Raw genomic sequence first — 22,106 nt, forward strand, 5'->3', positions numbered from 1 at the left:
GTGGTTTGTGAGCTCGCTGCTGCTGTGGAGTCACAACTCCTCGCTGGCTGTGGATGGGTTGTGCAGGGCAGACCACAGTGCAAACCTGCTGATTGTTTGGCCCCAGGATTAGGACCCTGCCTCAAATGTAAATGTCAGCTCCTTTACCCAGTGCCATGCTGTACGTTCTGCTGCGTTTCGCATCTCGGATGGAGACAGACCACGATTAATGCAGAAGTGGGCAAGAACGTCTGCTGCCTACTTGGTCAGATAGCTTCCATCATAGGAGGGAGGAAGAGAAAAAGCAAGCTACGTTCTTGGACAGAGAAGCAAGCTGCTGCTGGAAAAGAAAAAGAAAAAAAAACAGTATTGCCTCATGTTCCTTTAGCATGTGACCAGTTACGGCAATTGCTGATTGTCTACATACCGGGAAAAAAATGCCCTGTAGTATAAAAAGTTCCCAGTCTCTACTTCAGGTCATTACAAAGGTCTAAAGGCCGTTATTAAGGAAGTCAATCCAACTTTTAAATAATACTTTGCTGAACAAGAAAAAATTAGAGAGGACAAGGGGATTGTTTCAGAGGGGTTTATGATCTGTACGGAGCTTTAATTTTTTCCATTGTGTTTGGATTAGCTGAATGAGATGATGTCTCTCATTCTTTGAAAACTAGCTTCTTGAACTATTGTGAAGCAGATAGAAAAGAGGCAATATGAGAGAGAGCACAGAAGACTTGCAATGCCCATTTAACACTTTATGTGTAAGAGGATGCTGCAGTGTATTCTGTATTCTAGAGTAAGACTGCTTCTGGGTATAGAGAATCTGCAGCTGGAACAGATGCTTAAAGTTGGGTGATCAATTATGGTGTGTTCAGGCACAGGGGCAGCACATGTAGGGATTGCTTGGGGAAGTGATTTTTCTTTTCTCAACTCTTCCAGCGTGATAGTTTTTCTTTGTGCCGGTCTGTACCTTTCAAACTGATAAAAAGAGTTTAAGGTATACATGTGTCTCTAACATGATTGCCTTTGTTGCAAAGAACAGTGTGAACAATATGCATTGGCAATGCAGAAATTTCTGCCATGATGACAGTCAAAGTTCCCATTCCACAGAGCTTGCTTTTGCTGAGCAGTACTAGAAAGAATTTCTGGGAAACTAGTTTTCATTCAATTAAATGATACTATTTTAATAATTCTCATATTGAAGAATAAAAATATATAAAACTTGGTAATAATGTAAATAAACAATACAATTATTCTGTATATTGTATGCAAAATATAAATAATTTTCTGTTTCATATATGTACATATATGTATAAAATATTTCCACTTATCCATCTGCCTGTACACAAAATAGTGAGCTTATTACACACTTTTTTCTTATTTCTTTCATTCCTTTTGGGATTAATTTCTATTTATTCCTGGTTCTTTTCATCATGAGGTATCTGTCCATTGAGAAGTAGGGAAGATTTAAGTAGATGTATGTGAATATTCCTCTGATGTAGCTGAAAAATTACTGCTAAGTCAGTGCACATCTGTGCAGGTTTAAAACAAATGATTGGTTCAGGAGAGTGTTTTTAGTGAACAAATAGCATTTAAGAAGTGAGAGGCTTCTCCTGAGAGCATATATATGTATATCTCCCCACTTTTGCTTTTGGAAATACCAGGTAGCCAGTAGTTCATGCATTGCCCATGTAAAGATATGATGAAATAATGAGTACTTCACCGGGAAAGCTCTTGGCAATTATAAAGGTACTTGAGACATGGAATGCATAAGCACAGCAAAACCAAGGTACACGTCATTTGGGTACCAATAAAACCTACCTGCCTTTAAAAAAAAACCAAAAAACCTGATCACATGTCTGCTCAGGAAAATAAAAATAAAACCATAAACCTCAAAGTTTCTGCAAATGATTTGCTGCTAACGTCAGTGGTTTTTTTTAGAGAATGAGATGTTTTAGATCAAGCAAACATTCTTCTGACATTGGTGACGTAATGGTCTCGTGTTCAGAAAGATTTCCTGTTTACTTTGGATCTGAACACAGACATCTCAAGAAAGAAGGTGCTAAAATTTTCATTACACATCTGCCTATAAAGACAGCCCAAACTGTTCCGAGATCTGTAGTAAATTTATATACTTTTCTTTCTCTAGAAAAAAAGTGGGTAAGGAACAGTTGAAAAATCTCGTAAAATCAGAGAGTCTCAGTTTACTGACCAATCTAATTCCTCAGTTTTAATCCTGTAATGCAGAAAGTTGTCAGGCAATGTGAGTTTGGCAGCCTTGTAAGCTATTTTAATGCTCTAAACTGGGAGCTTTGTTAGCAAATGCATCTGAAGTCAAGGGACTAGGTGTCCCTTAGAGATGAACTGCTGCTCCCCTAAATCTGGTGAGCTCACAGATGGCAATAAGGCTTCTTTGTGGTGAAGTTCAGGCCTTAGTTTCATGCTGTAACTTTTCATGAATTTTCTGTTTCAAATAATAATTTCTGTGAGTGTTCACAGTAGAAGCAACACATCTTGTTCATAATTTATATTTAAATGTATCCTTTTTCTCAGAAGGCAGAGATCATCTGGCTGTTGTTTTATTTTCCTAATTATAAAATAACAGAGATTATAGTTAAAGCTTGCTGCATCTCTTCCTATGCCTTTGAAAATATGAATACATCAATCTCCATTTAGCTATCCACTCTCTAAAAAGTGAAGAAGTCTGTTGAAGAGCAGACCATGGTAAAGGCCTTGTATGGACTGAGATCAGAAATAAGAATATTTGAGTGTTTCATTGCTTCATTTTTCTTTTTAACTCTGTATGGTTATATTTTGAGAAACAATGTCACAGATGTGGAAACTTGCTTCATCTCCATAATCTAAGTGCTGAGCAGTCTAGAGACTGAAGTTGTGAATTCAGGTCAGCGCAGCTTTGCTGCCGGGGCAGGAGGCGTTGTTTGATGCCTTGGTGATAAAAATCTAATAGAAGAAAAATACAGACTGTGGTAAAGTCACCAAGTGGATTTTGGTCTGTTTTGATGGTCTGTAGGAAATGAGATTACTGGTTGGTTTTGTTAGCTGACTTCATTAGATGTGTGTCCTGTGAGTATAAAAAGTGTACTTCTAAATGTGCGATTGTGATACCAGCATAAGAAAAACCCAACATCAGCACGTGCTTTGGCATGAAATTATTGTGTGTTTAGAGATTCTGCAAACATTCTCTTAATCTGGTGGGTAAGAAATTGCTGCTTGCGGAGCTGTTAGGGAATTTATATTGGCACTAGAAGCCAAAACTGGATCTAGGAGAGCACATTTATGACAGTGACAAACACACAGTCAAGATAATATACAGCATATTGTAAGAAAAGCGTAGGATTTTGCTTTTAGAAAAATAGAGGAGGAAGGAGCAGCTTGCTGCCAGCTGCATGAGAATGGATTTGGGTTGATGGGAAGCACTCACCAGAGGGGAATGTCCTGCAAGGGTCAGGCTGGGTCCAGTGGGTCAGTGGTCTGAAGTAACACGGAGCAGGTTTAAGAGGGTCCTGGTGCTCTCGGGTCTGTGCTGACAACACAGAGACACCAAGTAGCACTTGTGTGAAGCCAGATGGGGCTCATGGGGCTTGGCAGCTCAGCTGGCTTCCAGGTGTAACTTGTCCCTGGATGCAGTGGATCTCCAGTCACCCAGGGCTATGCTGAGCTAAGACTGCTGATCCAAGCCGACTCTGGACTCTGTCTGTGGTGTGGGTAATTTGCAAATTGGATAACACACCTCTGCAGTGTTTTAGTGGTAACTGTAGAAAAAGGGGGAGAGAAATGCAATGCAATACACATTTTAAAATAGTGCTTGTCGGTAATTTAACTTGTAATGGATTTGATGCCACTTAAATTGGTTTTTTTTCCAGGCAAAAACTGCTTCTCCAAAATGCAGATGTTCCTGTTATCATGAACACCTACTTTAGCCAGAAGGTGCTACTCAGTGAACATTCAGAAGCCAGAGAGAAGACATATGGTCTTACAAAGACGCCTATCAGGAAGAATATTATATCTTTGGCACAGACCTTCAGACTTGATGACCTTGATGATAAGTTACACCAGGAGTCTTCAGATAATCAGGTATAGTCCATTTGGTTCACAGTTAAGCACTTGGTAAGAAGTTGGTGAGCAGATGTTTGGAAATCATAAGAAAAACAAAAATTCTAAATTACTGACCTGTTTGGTTTTCCCTTTCATTTAGTCAAGGCTGAATAATATGTAGTGTTTACTTTAATAACATTTTCTTAGTGGAGGCTTTTGGTCCATCCAAATGCTGAACTGCTGTGAGGGTATTTTGCTAAAATCTCACTACTGTGCTAAATAGTAGTTATAACTTAGTTTTTCATTGATTTTTCTCTTGTTCTTTATAGATGAATAGCTAAAAAATAGCTGTTTTCTTCTAACTCACTCAAGATACTATTTAAAATAAATATTCCTTTTAACTATTCCTATGTCTTAACTCATTTGTTTATCGATCCTATCCTTTCTTTAAAGCGTCAATTGATAACATCACCCCCCATTTCCACCCCTTCAGTTTGTTTTCCTACTTTGACTTTATTTGTATTAAAATGACTACTGACTCTGCATTTCTGTAGCTGTGGTTGTACAAGCCGAGGTATTTTAAGAGATTTGTTTTCTTCACAGTGTGTGCCAGCACTTTTTGAAAGTAAGGCTCTTGTAAAAGCTTTATATTGGCTACCTAAATGATTCTTAATATTTGACAAGTTTGGACCTTCAAGTTTGAAGAACCATGAGTGTCAACATTTTGTGTTTGCTTTATATATAATTCCCATTATAGGCCTGGGAATTTAAAAGTTACATAAATCAAATCCTAATTGAATTTCTTGCTTCAGCTCTGACTTGTAAAAAGCTTCTACGGTGGTATTTGAAAGCCAGAACAATTTACTTGTTCCCCTCATGGCTCCTAACAAACAAACCACTTCATTTAAAACTTGGTAGACAAGTTTTATTGCAACCACTTTGTAGACAAAGAGCAGTGTCGTACCACAATTTTCTTGTAAATACTGCAAATTCTCCTTCTTTATTGGTGCATAATACTTACGGCACAGTCGGTGATTCTCTGGAAACCTTTCTTTGCACACAGCTTTTTATAAAAACAGGTTTCATTATGAATACAGAAATTTGGCTCATGCTGCAAAGGAACCTATATATATAGACCATGTTAGTTTATGCTTGCATACAGTCTTTATCAAGAGAGATTTATTTTAAAATTAAGATAAATGACATTTCTCATTTAGATTAAGGCAAACTATAGTATTAATTAAATTTATTTTGCAAGTTTGGAAGGTTTTATTAATAAAATACGTTTTGAAAGTAGTGGAAAAATAATGTTTTGGCTTAAAAGTTTTCTATTTTTCGTTAATAATCTAATTCGTTAACACTGAAATATTTTCCATTGAAATGTGGAAGTCTGAGGACTAGCTTACTAGTCTATAAAACTAGACACCTGTTCATTTCCATCTTTGTTTAAAAGTCTGGAAGCATTCAAGATTAATTTTACCCTTTTTTTTTAAGAGGAAGGAACAGAACACCAAAATAAAACTCCATTCAAGGAGAAGAATCATAAGGGCTAATATCAGTTCTGTTTTCCTGCTGGTGTCAACTTCATCCCTCAGAGGTTGAGTTAGCTGCGTCCAGAGCACCAGTTAAATACGGGAGCACACCACGTGTGCAACTCCCTTGAGTGTTTATTGAAAATACACAATAAATAACTGGCCACTAGTCTGTAAGTTACTTTAGCAGCAGTAAGTATTTCCAAACTGATTTTGCACTTGCAGCTTGATTTTTCATGATGGCATTTTCTTCTCTAGCTCTACATAATTTCAAGGTTCTCTGGAATGTTTCTTTTAATGGGTTTTCCTTCACCAGGTTCCTTGTGCTCCACAAACCCGTAACAACAGTGATTCAAAACGGCATCCCTTAGCACTGAGTGCTGTTAATGATTCTCTGCTTGAAATGGTGGAAAGCCAGGGAGCAGTGGGATGGAGAGAAGTGCAGGTACAAGTGGTTATCCAAAGGGTGTACTGTTTGCCTGCAAGAGAAGGGTACAGAAGCCACACTCAAGGAAACAAGCCTCTTTGTGCAGCACCCGTCACGAATTCCGATCCACCAAATGTTAGGTGAGTAATAAGATGCATGGGAACTTTTTTGTTGGGGCTGTGATATATGAGAAACTAAAGAGGAGTGAGTTCAGAAATGTCATTCTTGGTTGTCAGCTCATGGGGAATAAGCACACTCAGCAAGGAAGGCTGAGTTGATGGGCGTGGTGTGGTTCTTTAATAGGCATAGTGTGACACAGAAGTAGTCCTGCCCAGAGAAGGGAAGGGTCTGTCTATAGTTTATGCCATTAACAGATGACAGGAAGATTGAAAATGAATTAAGGAGAAGTTAATTGAGAACATCGTATACTGTTCCCTGAGTTTCACAGAATTGTTGTTACATCCCATTTGCCTATTTCAGTCTCTGGTATGCTCTGCTAGTAAGTTATGTTCGTGCAATGGTCTTTTGAAAGAAAAAAGAAATAATGTAGACACAGAAATTAATTTTCTATAATGAGGATTTTGCACAGATGCTATTAGAGAATCATAGGTGTATAATTCCATTGTGAAGTCACTGGAAAAAGATCCTGTTGATTTCTGGAAATCTGGAGGCCACAACAGTTCAGATTGCTCTGCAGTAAAAAGTGTTGTGGTGTCAAAACATAACCAGCAGTGCAGAAACATTACACACAAACCTCATGGAACACACAGCTTTCAACCAGTTGTTTTAGCCTCTTAATGTTTCAGTCTTTGCATCCTAACACTGTTCTGTTTACAGTGAAGGGAATCAAGAATTGAACCTTGTTTTCTTAAATACAAAAGATATGGCAAACAGTTGGGTTTTTTTGACCAATACTGAACCATTGAATATCTTTCCTTATTCTTCTGTGATTCTCAAGGTTTGAGACCAAAGACTGATTTCAGTCTTTCTCAGCAACCCTGGGTCTGAGATAATAGCTGTGTCTGTTATTGCATTTTCTTCCTTTGGTTTTGCACAAACTTTTGGTTCATGCTTGTTTAAAATATTGAAAGGTAAGATGTATCAGATTTTTTTTTTCACTCAGGAAGATCATTAAAGTGAGTTATATATAAAGTGAGTTATAGTTGTATTAAGGTTCTAAGTTCAGCCTTTCAGGACATAAGCAAACATTTCTTCGCAGAGTTTGGGACTTGAATGGAGATGTGCAATTAGTTTAACAGGTCCTGTTGAGAGCTCTCCAGATGTAATTTGCAATAGGCTTTGAAAGGTTTTTTCAAAGTTTTGAATAATTTGAGTTGCTCTAAGCCACCCTGCAGGTGGTTAGTGGTGTCCTCAATGGTCCTTCTTCTTGAGCTTTTGAAATACTTGAATCCTCTCAATTCTTGCTACCTTGTAAGCCTCTGGGTAATTTACAGCACTTATTGATCAATAAAATTCCTCCACAAGGAACTTAGGAAGATTATTCTTTCCTAAAATACTACCTTGGTCATCACCCACAGGAAAGTAATTATCAACAGCCTTTTCCCCGACATATTTAAGAGCTCTTTTACATATAATAGTTACAGTGAACATTTTTTTTTAAAGTAATTGATACATCTTGTTGTCTGGACTTATTGCTTTGTATTTAATTAATTTCTAATAAAACATATATATTTTTTAAAAAGTAAGAGGAGAAGTACTTTACCAGCCCACATCAATATGTGGCTTTGAGGACAATACTCCTCAGTGTAGATTTTCTTCCAGAGAGCTAAATTTGATCAAATGTCAGGGCACCAGACAGTTATTCAACCTGATTTTTTCATTTCCAACTCTTAACCAAAAGTACACTCAACTTGCAGTCTCACAATTTGAGGTAGTTAACCTGCCTGAGCCCACACCCTTCACAGGAATGAGGTGAAAGAAAACAGAAATCTCAGATTGCACTTCTTTTGTCAAACATGAAATAGAAATAAAATAAAAAATGACATCTTGTTGCTTCTGCGTACATGCTGTAGCTGGGTATTCTCATGTGCAGTTGTTAAACCGGTCTCTTGAAAGTTCTTCAAATTTCATAGAAGTCTCAGCTCAGAAAACATATTGTTTGTTGTTGGTCACAACTATCAGACTCTGTTTTGGATCCTGAATCAAAAAAAAACCAGCCCACTTTCTCGTTTGCAAAGAGGAGAACGAGCACTTCTTTTACAGACTCAGGAATGAAAAACACCTCTTGCTGCTTTATCAGCTGTTATTTCCATGGCTGATAAACATCCACATGAGACTTCTCCTCTACCAAAATTGTCTGTGTCTGTCACCTGATAGTGAGCAAAAGGGTCCAACGTCCTCTGGCAGTCCTTTGAACCAACTGATGGCTTATTCTTTTGTAACTAAAAAGCCTTACTTTTTCCTTTTTAAATTTCTTTCTGTGAAGTAAAACTGCCAGGAAAATAAGGTTTGTATTTTATGAGGCCAGATGAGTTATTCATTGTTTCATAGACAAAAATTTCTAAATATATATCAAGATAGATTAATACCTAATTGATTCGTATTTTAAACAGGCTGTTCTATTGCATATCTTCTTTTGTAGCACTCCATAATAACCTAGATGCTGTTGTCACAGGGAAGCATAAAAACCACGACAAAAAGCTGAAAAGAAGCATGAAATTAAACATGGAGTAAGGGAAGTAATGGATTTGGTTCAAGGCATCCAATTTCTAGTAAGAGAGTAGCAAATTGTGGGAGAAACCTCTACTTTGATTGTAGGGAAATTGATTAATTTAATTGATTAAAACTAACACTTGTGAAACATAGAAACTACAGGGCTGCCTATATGCATCTGGCATTTATTGTTCATAAATACACATGGTCTTTTACTGATAGACAAAGGGATATGTTTGAAGGGTTGAAGTTGGCTCAACTGAAGTATTCAAAGCATTTTCCAAGGATGCTGAGAAATCTTTGCAGAGACTGAGGAGTTCTCCAGCTTCTGTTGTGCATAAATTGGATCCACATTCCCTGTATTATTGTTGAAATATTTGCCTTTTCCCCCCATAACTAACTGCTCTTGCAAATGGACTTTTCATGCTGAAGGAGTTTCTTGGGGGGAAAAAAAAAAACTGAAGAAAATATGACTCGCTGTGACTGTCTGCCCATTTCCAGCATTCCTGGCATACTTTTTACTGCCTTTTCCCCTCTGATGGCAGAGAGATACTTTTGTTAATGACACAACACATGTTTGTCTAAGCCCAATTGTTTTGATTCTTTTCTGAAAATGTCCTGGCTTACAAGTATGAGGATCCCAAAGAGACTGCTGTCAACCTGAGGAGCTCACTGGCTCAGAGGTGTCTGACTCACTGAGCCGGCCTTGTACTTTGTGTTCCTGGGATAAAGCAGTGTATAATTTGGATTTTGCTCCTGCCAGTATCTGTTTGTTTTGAGCAGACCACGTGAGTTTAGCAAAAAATAGAGCTGGTCAGTTTTGTGCCTTAAAGGACAGGGCTGGGTGTGTGGTTGTCAGTGTAACTAAAATAGATGCACTTTTAGGACTATTAGGCAGTTAAACTGGTCAGAGCACTCGGAGGATTTGTGTGAGGAGGCTGGACAGAAAAGGGTGTTGTCATGAAGGAAGAACTAACCACTGCTGGTAGAAAACAATGTTAGCTATAGCTGTGAATCCACACTTTAAAATCTGTGGGTGACTAGACAAATTTTCCATACACTTCTCTCGGCATGTTTCGACCTATTTCCTACCTGAACAAAGCCTGCTATAGCTTTCTATTCTAAGAACAAAAGAAAGACCATACATTTACTTTAAAAATTAGTAAATTAGTGTGATCTGCATCCGTAGTTCTTTCAGTTTTACTCTTTATTTTGTTTTCCATTTGCCAGATCATAGGGCAGTGTAAAGGTCTGCCACCATGCAAGCAGGACCCTTGGGGAGCAAAATATTTAGAAGAGATGAGGATTTGTTTGAGTGGCTGGAAGAAATAGAAGTGAGGAAAATCACATTTCTCTTTCTGAGCAGGCCCAAAGAAACATGATAGTCGGTTGCTGTAATTCATTGTGGTCTAGCAAGTTGCAAGTTTCCAAGTAGTCCGTTCATATGTAATTCTTTGTAAAACAGTTTTATTGGCAAGTGATAATCCTGTAGAACTAATTAATTTCTTAGCTGGATTTCCTTCCCCACCCCCCACTTTTCCTTCATCCAGTGATCTTTGCTGTTTATCCTAACACAAATCTAGTCAATGGGTTAACCTGTCTGGCAACATGCACGACTAAAATGGAGTGTCAGATGCTGCAACTAGCATTCCAAGGAGATGGATTAATACATTGAAAAGTTGTGCCTCTGATATGGAAAACATACCTTAAGTTTTATAAAGCATATTGAAATCAACAACAACAACATAAAAAACTCTGGAAGTATTCTTATTTGAAAAGAGCCCAGATTGGAAAGGACTGTCGTGAAAGATCCATGTTCACAGATGCTAACATCTGTCAGAATGTTTTTTGTGGCTGACTTAAATCTGTTTACAGCATTCCATTTGTTTTTTGTGTTTTTTTCAACAAAACATTTTAAATGGAATGGTCATAAATGCAAGTTTTAAAAAATTACATTATGTTTCTGGGATGTGATTTTTCAAGTGGAAAATAAACAGGAAATAAGTAACTGAAATGCAGTAGAGAGTACTCCATAAACTAAAAGGTTTCTCTATTTTTTCCCTTTTCAAATCCTTCTCCGAAGTGAAGATACTGCTCTTAATATTCTTGCAAAGTAGTCTAATTGCTACTTGACAGACTTATAATAGTTCTCCTAATAGCTGTGGTTCCAGCTCTAGTAACTGGTTTCTGCTTTGAAGTCTCTCTTTTTTTTTTTTTTCTTTTTTTTTTTCCTTTTTTTATTCACAGTAAAGACTCCCTGACACTTGGATTATTCCCTTTTGCCTCCACCCTGCTGTATTTGTAATTCTCAAACTGGACCCACCAAAACAGGGAGTAAGGACAAAAGACTCTTGGAAAAACAGCTTTAGTATCACACTGCCCAACTAATACTTTAAATTGTCTTATGTAGTTGACACTGTAGATTCCCCAGGCTGTTGTCTGGATAGCCCTGAAAGTCTGTTTTCCCTGCTGATGCTGCAGACAACTAGGTGGAACTTGGGCTACTTCCAGTGCCACCATAGTACAACAATTTGTTAATTTGACATCGCTGTTTATTTTTCAGTGCTAAATATTTACATAACCTTATTCTGTCCAAGGGCAAGGTGAAAGCACTGTTATCTGATATACTCTGTACAAATGAAAAAAAAAGGACCCCTCAATGTACACCAGCGTTTTTTGTCCCTGTGCTGGGAATGGCAATTAAACAATTTGCTGTTGTTCTAAAATATGTCAGGGCAGTGGTAAAAAATGCTGGTACAGAAAAGAGGCTCAAGAAGATGATAGCCAGCACAGACCACAAATATGACAGGGATTCAGTCTCCCTGGAAAGCAAATGGACAGGAATAGAAACCAACTATTAGATGGCCAATACTGTGTGTGCAGGCTCCTATATGCATCTAGCAAAAAGGAGACACTGGTTGCTTTATTTCCTCCATATTCAAGTGCTTAGACTGATTAATAAAGCACCCACGTGCTCACAGAAGGCAGTCAGACACATCCCAAGCCTTTTTTTTTTTTTTTTGGTGAAGAAGGAGGAGTAACTCTACTAACTGATGTATTCCCCATGATGGAGAAATGGTAGAAATACTTGAGTAGCACAGAGACACAGGTAAGTGCTACAGAAGCATCATTATGTAGAGCTATGTGTTCCCCACCACTTACCTTGTCACCATACAATTTCACCTCCCACCTCTGATGATCACATGCAGGGCGTTAGGAAGCTGGGGAAGCTGTATTGCACCTGAAGACCTCATTTCCCACTGCTCTTTGCTTCATGGCTGTATGCACCCAATTGGTTGTTTTTGAGGGACTGTTTAAATGGTGAGAATGAGAAGAATAATGTTGTCCCTGTACATTATCCTACAGTAGAGACCAGTCTAGGGAGAAAAAAGCAAACAATTTGAAAACATAATTTGCCAGCCCTAGAGTCACAATCAAAGTATGTGCTGTTGTACATTGAGTGGTTTCAAACAGAAATAGTAATTTTCCAGCACCTCTTATTTGTCAAGAATTATTCTAAGATGGCCTATCTAAAAGGTATGGAATCTTGCCCTTGGCTTTGACCTTCCCCTTGAATTTTTGTATCTCTGAAAGTTACGTGGTTGATATAACTGAGAGCAGAAATCTTCCATGAGTGTTTTACACCTCTGCATTTCACTGACTGTACCACTTCCTGGAGGAAGTGTTAAAGTTGTGCTGAAGCTCTCAGAAACCTTTGTAAAAGTCAGATTGTGTCTCCAGAATTTGTTTTCCTTCTACCATCGTACTCAAAGGCAAGAACCTTGGGCAGTGATAAATGTTGTAGATGCCTAGGTGGAGGTGAGCTAGCAGTTGGGAGAGAAATTTAACCACCTGAATATTGCATGGAATTTCTTTGCTACTTGGCAAGTAAGCAGTCTTCTTATGCACAGCCTTAAGTATCTGCTGAGGTAGTGCACCTGCAGAAAAACATCAGCACAGATTTTATGTGATAACAGGTTTCCAAAATGGAAGATTCTTAGAAATAACTTTCTATCATCAGCTTTGTAAAAGCTTCTGTTGTACAGAACAGATGAATACTCCTTGGAGAAGTGTTACAAACATAGTCTTTTGGGGAAAAGGAGGTATTGAGTCTCAAAGAGTCAGGAATACACAGTTCTGTGCAGATTATGGGTATGCTCTATTAATTAAGACAAGCTTTGAAAAGGAAAATATTGCTGAAACATAGGCCTGGGCATCTATATTTTAAGATCTTCTACACTTTCTTTTATGCAATGCAAAAGATGAAGGTGCAGCAAACAATACAAATAAAACAAAGCTCCTCAGAGAAGACAATTAGTTCTTTCAGTAAGCATTGTGGTTTAAAATTGATATGTAAGTTATAAATGTAACAAGGTTTTCTTATGTTCACGTGCCAGTCCTGACTGGTGCCTGCTGGTTTTGTTCCATTTCTCCCAGCCAAAGGCAGTCAGCAGCATCACACTGGGTAGGGAACTGCTGTGCTGAAATCCTCAATCTCATTTAATGCTTCAACTCCCTCTTTGGCTAAAGGGCACTTCACAGGGTTTGGAGAAGACCATGCTCCACAAGTGGGAAAAGTGATGAGCAAAGGCCTGGGATGACTGTATATTACAGTTCACAGCGTAAGGGTTTCAGTGGGTTGGCAGTTAAGAGAGGTTTAGTTATTTTTTAATTTTAGTCCTACACTGAGAAAAAAAAGGATTATTTAACTGATACATACTGCCTGATATTTGCTCAAGTTGGTTTTGTAACACGCTGGATTTAGATGCTCGATTGGAGGTGTGTGTTTGACTGCAGTGTGGACAACACATATGCCTGAGGCTAGGAGTGAATGCAGAGTGTACTTCAGCGGTGTTCGACTTTGACAGGCTGAGAGGGCTGGGGCTGTTCACCCTGGAGAAGAGAAAGCTCCAGGGAAGAACATAGAGCAGCCTTCCAGGACATAAAGAGGCCTTGCAGGAAGGCTGAAGAGGGACTTTTTACAAGGACATGTAGTGATAGGACATGGGAGAATGACCTTTAACTGAACGAGCGTGGGTTTAGATTAGATATTAGGAAGAAAATTCTTTACTGTGAGGGTGCTGAGACACTGAAACAAGTTGCCCAGAAAGGTTGTGGATGACTCCTCCCTGGAAGTGTTCAGAAGCAGGTTGGATGGAGCTGTTAATAACCTGGTCTGCTGGAAGCTGTGGATTTCCTCTCTGAGGCAGCAGCTTTCCCCACTATTGAATTCAAATATGATCTAGTCATGACAACTACAGATGTTCTTGTCTTTGTCCTATAACAATGGGATTATGCATTTTCCACTGCCTCTGAACAAATGCCAAAATTTGCAAATTCTGTTTGACATGAAGAAAAATGTGCAAGGAAATTAATTTGATTGGAACAAGTTATGTCACATCTTCAATCTGGAGCTATAAATTAACTGGCTGTATTAACATAATGTAAGTGGGAAGTGGAAGACAATGTTAGCAAAGACACTCGGTGTCTAATCTTTCCAAAAGTGTTTTTAATTTCTTCATTTCTATTTAATTTAATGGTAAGTGGATATTTCCTTTCCAAGGGAGCTGAAAACTGCCAAAGCTTTCTTGCTGCAGCTTGGGCTGTTTAATCATGCTTGAAAATATCTGGGTTAGGAGCTCATCTATACCTTGGTGCTTCTGTGTATCTGAGTCACCTTTTTTATTTGGATTGCCAGGGTTTGTGGGAGAATTGTAGCAATAACATCCTGAGAAAACAGGTATTTGAAGTGGATGCATGAACAGTTGGGAAGATCAGTGTGTCTCTCAGGCTGTTTATGTTTCAGCAGTGCAAGTGGGAAGGGACTCTACTAAGGTTGTGGATTTTTAAGAAATCTGTTGGAAATCAGCTTATATGTACAAGGATAAGGGGGAGAATTCAAAGCAAAAAGAGGTGTCACATCTGGCTTAGAGGTTGCAACTTCAGCAAATCAATGAATTACAATCAGATAATTTCTTTTTAAATGCTTGCAAGGGTTGCACCTCGTGGGATAACCTCTGTGTGCTATATTTAGGAAACTCCTGCATGGACAAATGGGTTGCATTCTGTGATTTGTTTGATCCCTGCTAAATTTGGGGGTGATCTGCCTGGTTGCAGTTGCTGTTTGGGTAGTGCAAATCAGAAGAAATTAAAAAGTCAGGTATTGAACAAAACCATGAGAAAGAAGAATCAGGATATTTGGAAATAAGATTTTTTTTTTCTTAAGAAAAATGTACTTTTGTATTCCTACACTTTTTTTGATTAAGAACTCCAAATTTCCTGATCGACCTTGTGGATAAATGGATTTCTGTTATAAAAATGAAAATGAAAAATAAAAGCTAGGAATGATTCTTGCTTATTCATTCAGGCTTGTGGCTAGCCCAGCATATTGGATAGCAAGCCAACATGCCTGGCCTCCCTGCAAACACCTGAAGAATTTGTCTCTGTCTGAGGTCACCTGCTGAAATCCATAGAAGCAGATGGCGGCAAAGTAACTGCTTTCACGATAAAACCATTTTAACAGAGCACATAAACAATCCATTACTCAAATAATAATGAAGACTATTTTCTGTGTGCACGGCGTACATGATTGATGCAAATTGGTGATTGTTGTAGCACTTTAGTACCCTGATGTTTTGGTCTCAATTTGCAATCCTTAGTTCAGTAGTCAAATAATGATGAAGATTCTGTGTACGCACCGTGTGGATTGATACAAATTGCTGATTGTTGTAGCACCTCAAGTATCCTGATGTTTTGGTCTCAGTTTGCAACCCTTAGTTCCATGGAGTAGAAACACATGGGTTTTTTTTCCTTTTCTCTATATGTCCTGGATAAACCTGTCTATTTCCTTTTATTTTTTTTCTCTCTGCAATTTAGTTTTGTATTTGGCACAATAAAAATGTAAGTACTGTGGTAAGTTTCGAGAGTGTATGAAGTGTTGTTAAATTCCGTGTATGTCACTGCCTGCGTTTTTTATTGTAACTGAGTCTGTGGCAGCACGGCAAAGTGGTATCACAGCCAAACACAGGGCTACATGGTGAAGTCGAGCTGCGTTTAGTGCAGACTGACACTTTTCTGTCGGTGGCTCGCCGCCTGGGTGAAGAGGCATTTCCTGCCTTTCTCCAGGCGCTCCCTGGAAGGCCGGGGTTGCGGCGGGGCAGGCGCGGTGCGTGTCAGTGCCCCGCGTCCCCCGCACACGCTGTTCGGTAAACACGGGCAGCCGGAGCGCGCTGGTTCGGAGCAGCCCGTTCATTCACACAGCCCTCTTGGAAAGCGCTGCCCCTGCGCAGCCCTGACGTACGGGCTGCGGGAAGTGGAGAAGTTAGGATTTATGTTTTCATTAATGCTTTTTATAGCTGCGAGCCAGCTGTAGCTAGTTAGCGTTAGCCTAGGACATCTATTAGCGTGCAGACCTCTTACGCAGGGTAAAGGGCTTCTGATGGAAACAGAGTTGTTACTCATGGTGCTCCCGGCTGCGTGTTTACATGAAGGCTGTTTGTGCTGACATAGGATATATATATATTAGAACAGCATGCACCTTTCTAGCGAGCAAGTTTTCCAGGATTCAAGAGGATTTTGCATAAAAACTTCTAGTGTAGTAAATGCTGAGATTTGCACCTTTAAATGGCGTATTGCTTGTTTAAGAACTGTTCTATTTAAATAATGCTCTGCAGATGCTAAAATTATTTTGTGTTTAGCTTTTAGGATATATTGTCAATAAGCAGCATTCCTGCAAGTCTTGAACACACCAGTTTGGACTGTCAAAGTTTTTGCTATGAATGATGTAAGTGGCTGGCAGTAGCACAGGGTGAATTGGACCTAAGAGTTTGGTCTACAGAAATTGATGGCTTAGCTATCCTTCTATGGTTTCTCCCAGTTTTTGCTTTTACGATTTTTTCCCCATCTTCTTCTGGAAGCCATTTAGTCAGGGGGGTATTTAAAAATAAGTAACAAAAGCGACTGTGAAAAAGAGAATGAGGAAGGCACGAGTTTTGTTTTTAGAGCTCCAGTATGACAAGCATGGTCTCTGGTATTTGCATAAATTAAACAATTTCCTTTCCTGGTCAGTCAGTGTTCCACTTACAATTCTGACACCTCCATTCATCCAGGCAACCACAGAGATACTTAAAGAAAAGTAGGAAATTTTGTCTATACTCTGCTTTGCATTTCTGTAGAAGGTGTGGAATGAACTTAGTGCTTTCTCACAGATAATTTAGTCCTGCTAGTAGTTAAAGCTTTGGAATGGAAAGTTTCAGCACTGACTTCCCTCTCAAGTAGTTTTCTTCTTCTGAAAGTAGATTGTACTGAAGACCGTCATCTCTATTCCTCTTCTTCCCAGGTCTTTTTCGCTACTTGCAGTGTGTTCTACAGAGAGAAAAGATTCCTTCCATTGTAAAACGATCTGAGCATGAATTTCCACTCCTTTTATCTTTGTCGCAGTCCCACCAGTTGTCAGTGATGAACTCTTTTCAGTCAAAGGGAATTCAGAAAGTTCACTGTAAAAAGCTTTGTTTGCCTCTTTAAGCCTAACCTCATGAAAGTGTTGATTACATCAGCCATCATCATGTCAGAATTATACCTTTATGGTTCACAAAAAGAAGCTTTATAGTGCTATTCTTCTACATCTGCACGACAGAATCTGTATGTGAAACTGCTGAGTAGCCCCACATGCCAGTGTAAACTCACATGGTTGAGCTATTGTCTTACCTAGACAAAAAGTCGGGTTATCTCCCAAAATTGAATCACTTCTAATCTTCCGTTCAGATAAATTTCCTCCACCCATCCATTTAGGTACACCACCCTTAATGATCCACTTGAGAAGAATGTGACAGGCCCTTGAGAGCCCTGTGAGGCTGTGGAAGCGCAGCTCATGAATTATGTGTGTTCAGGCACTACAGCCTTAACCTCAAAACACAGGTGGAAAAACTTATGTCGGCAGTATCTAGACTTCCCTACAGATCGTGTCTGTGATTTGGTTCTCTTTTGCTTTTACAAATGCGGTCAAGGCACAGTTCATTCTAATTTCAAAGTCAGTTGGTCTTTGAGGACCAGAAGGATAATTTCTTACTCGGCAAATTCAAGCTTTGATGTGCTCACATTCTTCCTTGTAATGCAAACCAGCGAAATTGTGCTGGAATGTTTTGCACCATTCGTTAAATCTGCTGGAAACTTGTTCGGTGTGATCTGATAGAAAACACTTTTGATCCTTTTTGCTGTTCTGCTAAATGCTTCCTAAGTGTTAGGGTTTTTATGCAGAAGGAAATGACCTATGCGGTGTCATCACATGCTGGCCCTTGGGCTTGTTCTGGACTTACTGTTCAGCCATTCAAGGTCCTTGCTCATTTGTTCCTCATGCTCTTGTGACTGAAAGGAAAACCTCTGCGCAAGAACTTAGTTGGAGGAATGTGGATAATTGGGAAAAGCAGTTTTATCCAACCAAGTTTTCCCATGGAGATGACTGGGACAACCAGCACCTTGCTGCTAGCTTTGGGTGATGTGGTCACAGATCAGTGTGCCAGATACTGTACAGACCCTGTAGCCTAAAAAACAATGTCTTTCTCCTCCAAATATTTGGCAAAGGTGTTTCTAGTGCTTTCTCGAAGTTCATACTTCTGTGTCATCTGACTAAACACAGCCAAATTTAACATAGCTAGATCCTGACTGCCCAGTCCTTTCCCTGAGTCAGTCACCATTTGTCTTTAATATTTGCTTTATTATATAGCTAGTTTTTCCAACAAGCAAATAACATGTGTTTGAGGGCAAGGAGGCATTTTTAACTATGGAAAGACACCTGGTTACAGCATGGATAGTCATAGTCTAGGATAGTACATATTTAGGTCCTGTAACAAAGTTAAATAATTTTTACTAAATCTGGCAGGAAATTTTTCACTTATTTTTTGGATGGATTTTTCTGATTGCTTGAGGATGGTCTTTTTCTTGTGTGTTCTGTCCATAGGATCCTAATGAGGCACATGATATGTGGGAGGCATGGATAAGAGAGAGATAAAGCTGTAATTTCTGTCATCAGGCAGTACTGGGTTGACAACTACTAATTTTATCTGATCTATTCACCATATACCTTACTCCTTATGCTGAGTAATTGCCAGAAACTCCCTTCTTTGGCCCCTTTGCAAAACATTTAATGCATATTTTCTCTCTGTGTATGTGTCTGTATTGTGTTAGTGTATTTAATGTCTGAGAAATAATTGTTTTGCCTGCTTGGAAAAAAGAAATTATTTTCTTGGGGTTCAGATGTACAAATGGAGTGGATGCTGAAGAAGAGGGAGCTTTACTGAGGTATTGGAACTGGAGACCTTGTTGGTGTGTTTTGGAAATCCATCCGTACACAGTACAACTCTCTGCAGTAAAGATAAGACAACAGAAAAAATTAACTGTGATTTCTGTAGATTGCCTACATGGCCTATTGTTCTTCACACACACACACACACACACACACACACACACACACACACACATTTGTTCCATCCATCTGCTGAAATTTGCTAAAAGCATGTGAGCAGTCTAAGCAAACTGCTGCATGTCTGATATGCCCAGTGTGATGGGGCATGAACCTGGTAAAGGTTTCTAGACATTTTGTTGTAATTGGTACATGTGCCTATGGAAAAAGAAAAGATTATTCATATGGTGCTATTTACCAGTAACAATTTTTCATTTCTGTTTTTATTTGAAAGTGCTGAGTTAAGATTTCAGATTAGTCTGAATTGATGGTCTCTGCTAAGATTAAAGTTACAGTGTCTATAAACCAATTGTCACTTCATGGTTTAACACGGAAAACTGTCAAATAGAAACATTTTATATACCAATGACAGACAATATCTGAACTACTCCCTTACTCCCTTTGCCCCCTACCCCCCAGTTATCAGTGACCTCTTAACTACCAGTTTCCTTCACCAGTTAAGTCCCATTTTCTCAATCACACACATTTAAAATCTAAAAACTCAGATGTGTTTTTTCTCAGCAGTACTTCTAGTGTGAGTCTTTTCTCGTAATTAGTCAGGCTCACAGGTTTTCTTCATCCTATTGTGAAAAAAATGTTGGCTGACCAGTCTTTTCCAAGTGAGGAAGGAGGAGGGAAGGCAAGACTGGAGGAGCATTTCCATACTGGGCACTTTAGGTTAAGCATTAATGTACAGAAAGGTGTTGAAATCTTGGGAGAAGCTGTAGGCAGTAAGTGAGAGTGATGGTCTTGTTGGGCAGCTTCCCATGGGAGTTGGCAGGATGGTGATTGGTAAAAGATGTGTAGGGTTAATTCTTTTAATGAGCAAGCGCTCAACTACTCTTCCAGTCACTGGCTCTCCTGGCTTGTGTCTGCTAAGCTATCCAGTAGGGAAGTGGGAAAATTAAAAAGAAATCCAAAGCAAGCCCTTTTTTATTATTAAATTATTACCATTTTCATTTTCAACATAATTAGTTCTGAAAACTCAGAACCTTCAACCCATGGCTGCCACTCCCTTCCTCCACTGCCCCAGCAATGCAGAAAAATGCAGATAATCACAGTTTCCATCTTTGCTGAGGCTTACCTGTATGCAGAATTCTGGAAGAGATGAATGCCAAATACGTGGGGTGCACATTTAAACTCTGGTAATTTCCCACAGTAAAACTATTTTGTTATGCTCATCTGAAGGAATTTTAGTTTAGCTAGGGATTAGTAACAGAAACTTGTTCAGTGATATCCTGTCTGGTATTTTTCCCACCAAATGATTCTTGAATTACCTTTCATCTTCAGCTCTTGGTCTAGGGACTAAGAGTTCTCTATTCATCTTCTTAGCAGCAGCACTCAGTGGGTGTCACACACTTCCTGACAAATCCCTCTGCTTCTGAGAGAGGGAAGAAAGGGAAGACCACCAGAAGGCAGACCTCCTGCTTGTGGAGAAGGCAGGAATGCCAGTGCTGTAGGGAAGTGGAGCAGAGGGGATGTTTGGGTGGGGGCCGGGGTGGCCGTGGGGAACCGTGACCCCATGGGAGCCTGCTGTGCTGGCAGGGCTGAGCGAATGTGCAGGCACAGCGCGGGAGCCCAGAAAACATGTGGCTCCTGCTGTTGCTGAACCCCATGCTGCCAAGTCTCCATTGGAGGCCTCTAGTGTGGGTTCAGTAGCTTCTGGCAGCCAGGGGCTCTCTGCATTGCTCATTTGTCCTTTGGCTAGAGCTTGCGAAGCATCAACAGCTTATCACATGCTCTGCTCCTCTCCCCGAAGCTCTCCAGTAGCACATGCCCTTTCTCCTTTCCCCTACTTTGTGCACTGCTTAGTGTATGACCTGCTATTTCAGAGCACCCTCCGGTTTGCTTGGCTTCTTACGGCATGTAAATGCACTCCCTTCCCAAAGAACTGAAAATCTCTTCTTTTTAAGACCTGACAATTAAGGTGATTACCAAATAGCTTGAGGGAGAATGAATTCAAGTTACATCACTTGGGACCATGCAACGTCTCAGCAAAGACTAGTTCAGCTCACAGTGAAGAGTGTTTGAAAGCATGTGTAGTGTTTGTGAGCTGGAAACAACCCCTGCCTGTAGGTAGCCTGATATTTTTCCACTATGAAAAATTCTTGTGACCTTTTATTTGCAAAGCTGTTTCAACTCCATTGTTTGCTGTGGACGTTTGATGTTCAGAGGGGAATGCCCTCGAGGTGGGAAAATGCCTTGTTTTCTTTGGCAGTGGCTACAGCTGACTCTACCATGGAAACAGTTGGGGTTGGAAAGGGAGGAGCGGGAGGGAGATAAAGGATAGACTTTCCTCCTCCAGCCTGAGAGTTCGTGCCACCCCAAGCAGGAAATATTTCAAGATGCAGGACAGAGAGCTGAAGTAAAGCTGTTCCCAAGCCATCCTCCCAAGCAGGGCATAAGCCACACTGTTCCATAAACCACTGTTCCACTGTGAGGGCATCACATGATATTTCCATATGTGTGAAGCAACGGGTGGGTGGCACTTACCTGTAGCCTGACCCGGGGCTGACAGAATTCCTCATTCTTATCCAGCAGTGGGACTCAAATGTCCCCTGATTCAAACAGTACTGGTCTGCTCAAGCTGTGGGCCTGCTAATACAAATAGACATTCTCTAACCATATGTTGAGAGGCACAGGTGCAAAACACTCCAAAGAGATGTAATACCGGATTTCTGCAGAATATATATGTGTACTGAAAACTGAATGTGTCATCTGTTGATTTCAGAGTACTTAACCTTATCACCTTCAGATTCTAAACAGGAAGGTTTGGTAAGTTTTATCTATATCTGCTTGTGAATTATAAAAAAAAAAACCCAACAATCCACAAGAACACAACTTAGGATGTGCGTGGGCTTATATATATGTTTATATGAATGAATGTTGCATATAAATTCTGTGTTTACTCTTTCTAGGCCCATGTTTTTCTCCAAGAGCAGCACAGCCTGTTGCACTTTTGATTTTTTGGATCAGGCTGTTCTTT

The 22,106-nt window shown here is 39.6% G+C and overlaps 1 protein-coding gene and 1 long non-coding RNA gene across 2 annotated transcripts in view; one reads left to right on the forward strand and one right to left on the reverse strand.

Moving 5' to 3' along the window:
* Positions 1-22,106, forward strand: part of SPIDR (scaffold protein involved in DNA repair) — a 195,726-nt gene that overhangs the window by 123,406 nt on the left and 50,214 nt on the right. The window contains exons 9-10 of the mRNA XM_041412567.1: positions 3,861-4,071; positions 5,881-6,131. Of these exons, the coding sequence (XP_041268501.1) occupies positions 3,861-4,071; positions 5,881-6,131 (462 nt within the window). The remainder of the gene's footprint in view (positions 1-3,860; positions 4,072-5,880; positions 6,132-22,106) is intronic.
* Positions 18,360-21,691, reverse strand: LOC121340121. The gene is made up of 2 exons (XR_005953262.1): positions 21,614-21,691; positions 18,360-19,022 (listed from the first exon to the last, which is right to left on the reverse strand). It is a non-coding gene; the product is annotated as an uncharacterized LOC121340121 (long non-coding RNA).

The sequence above is a fragment of the Onychostruthus taczanowskii genome, unplaced genomic scaffold (genome assembly GCF_017590055.1).
Source record: "Onychostruthus taczanowskii isolate IOZ18803 unplaced genomic scaffold, ASM1759005v1 scaffold4, whole genome shotgun sequence".
Lineage (NCBI taxonomy): Eukaryota > Metazoa > Chordata > Aves > Passeriformes > Passeridae > Onychostruthus > Onychostruthus taczanowskii.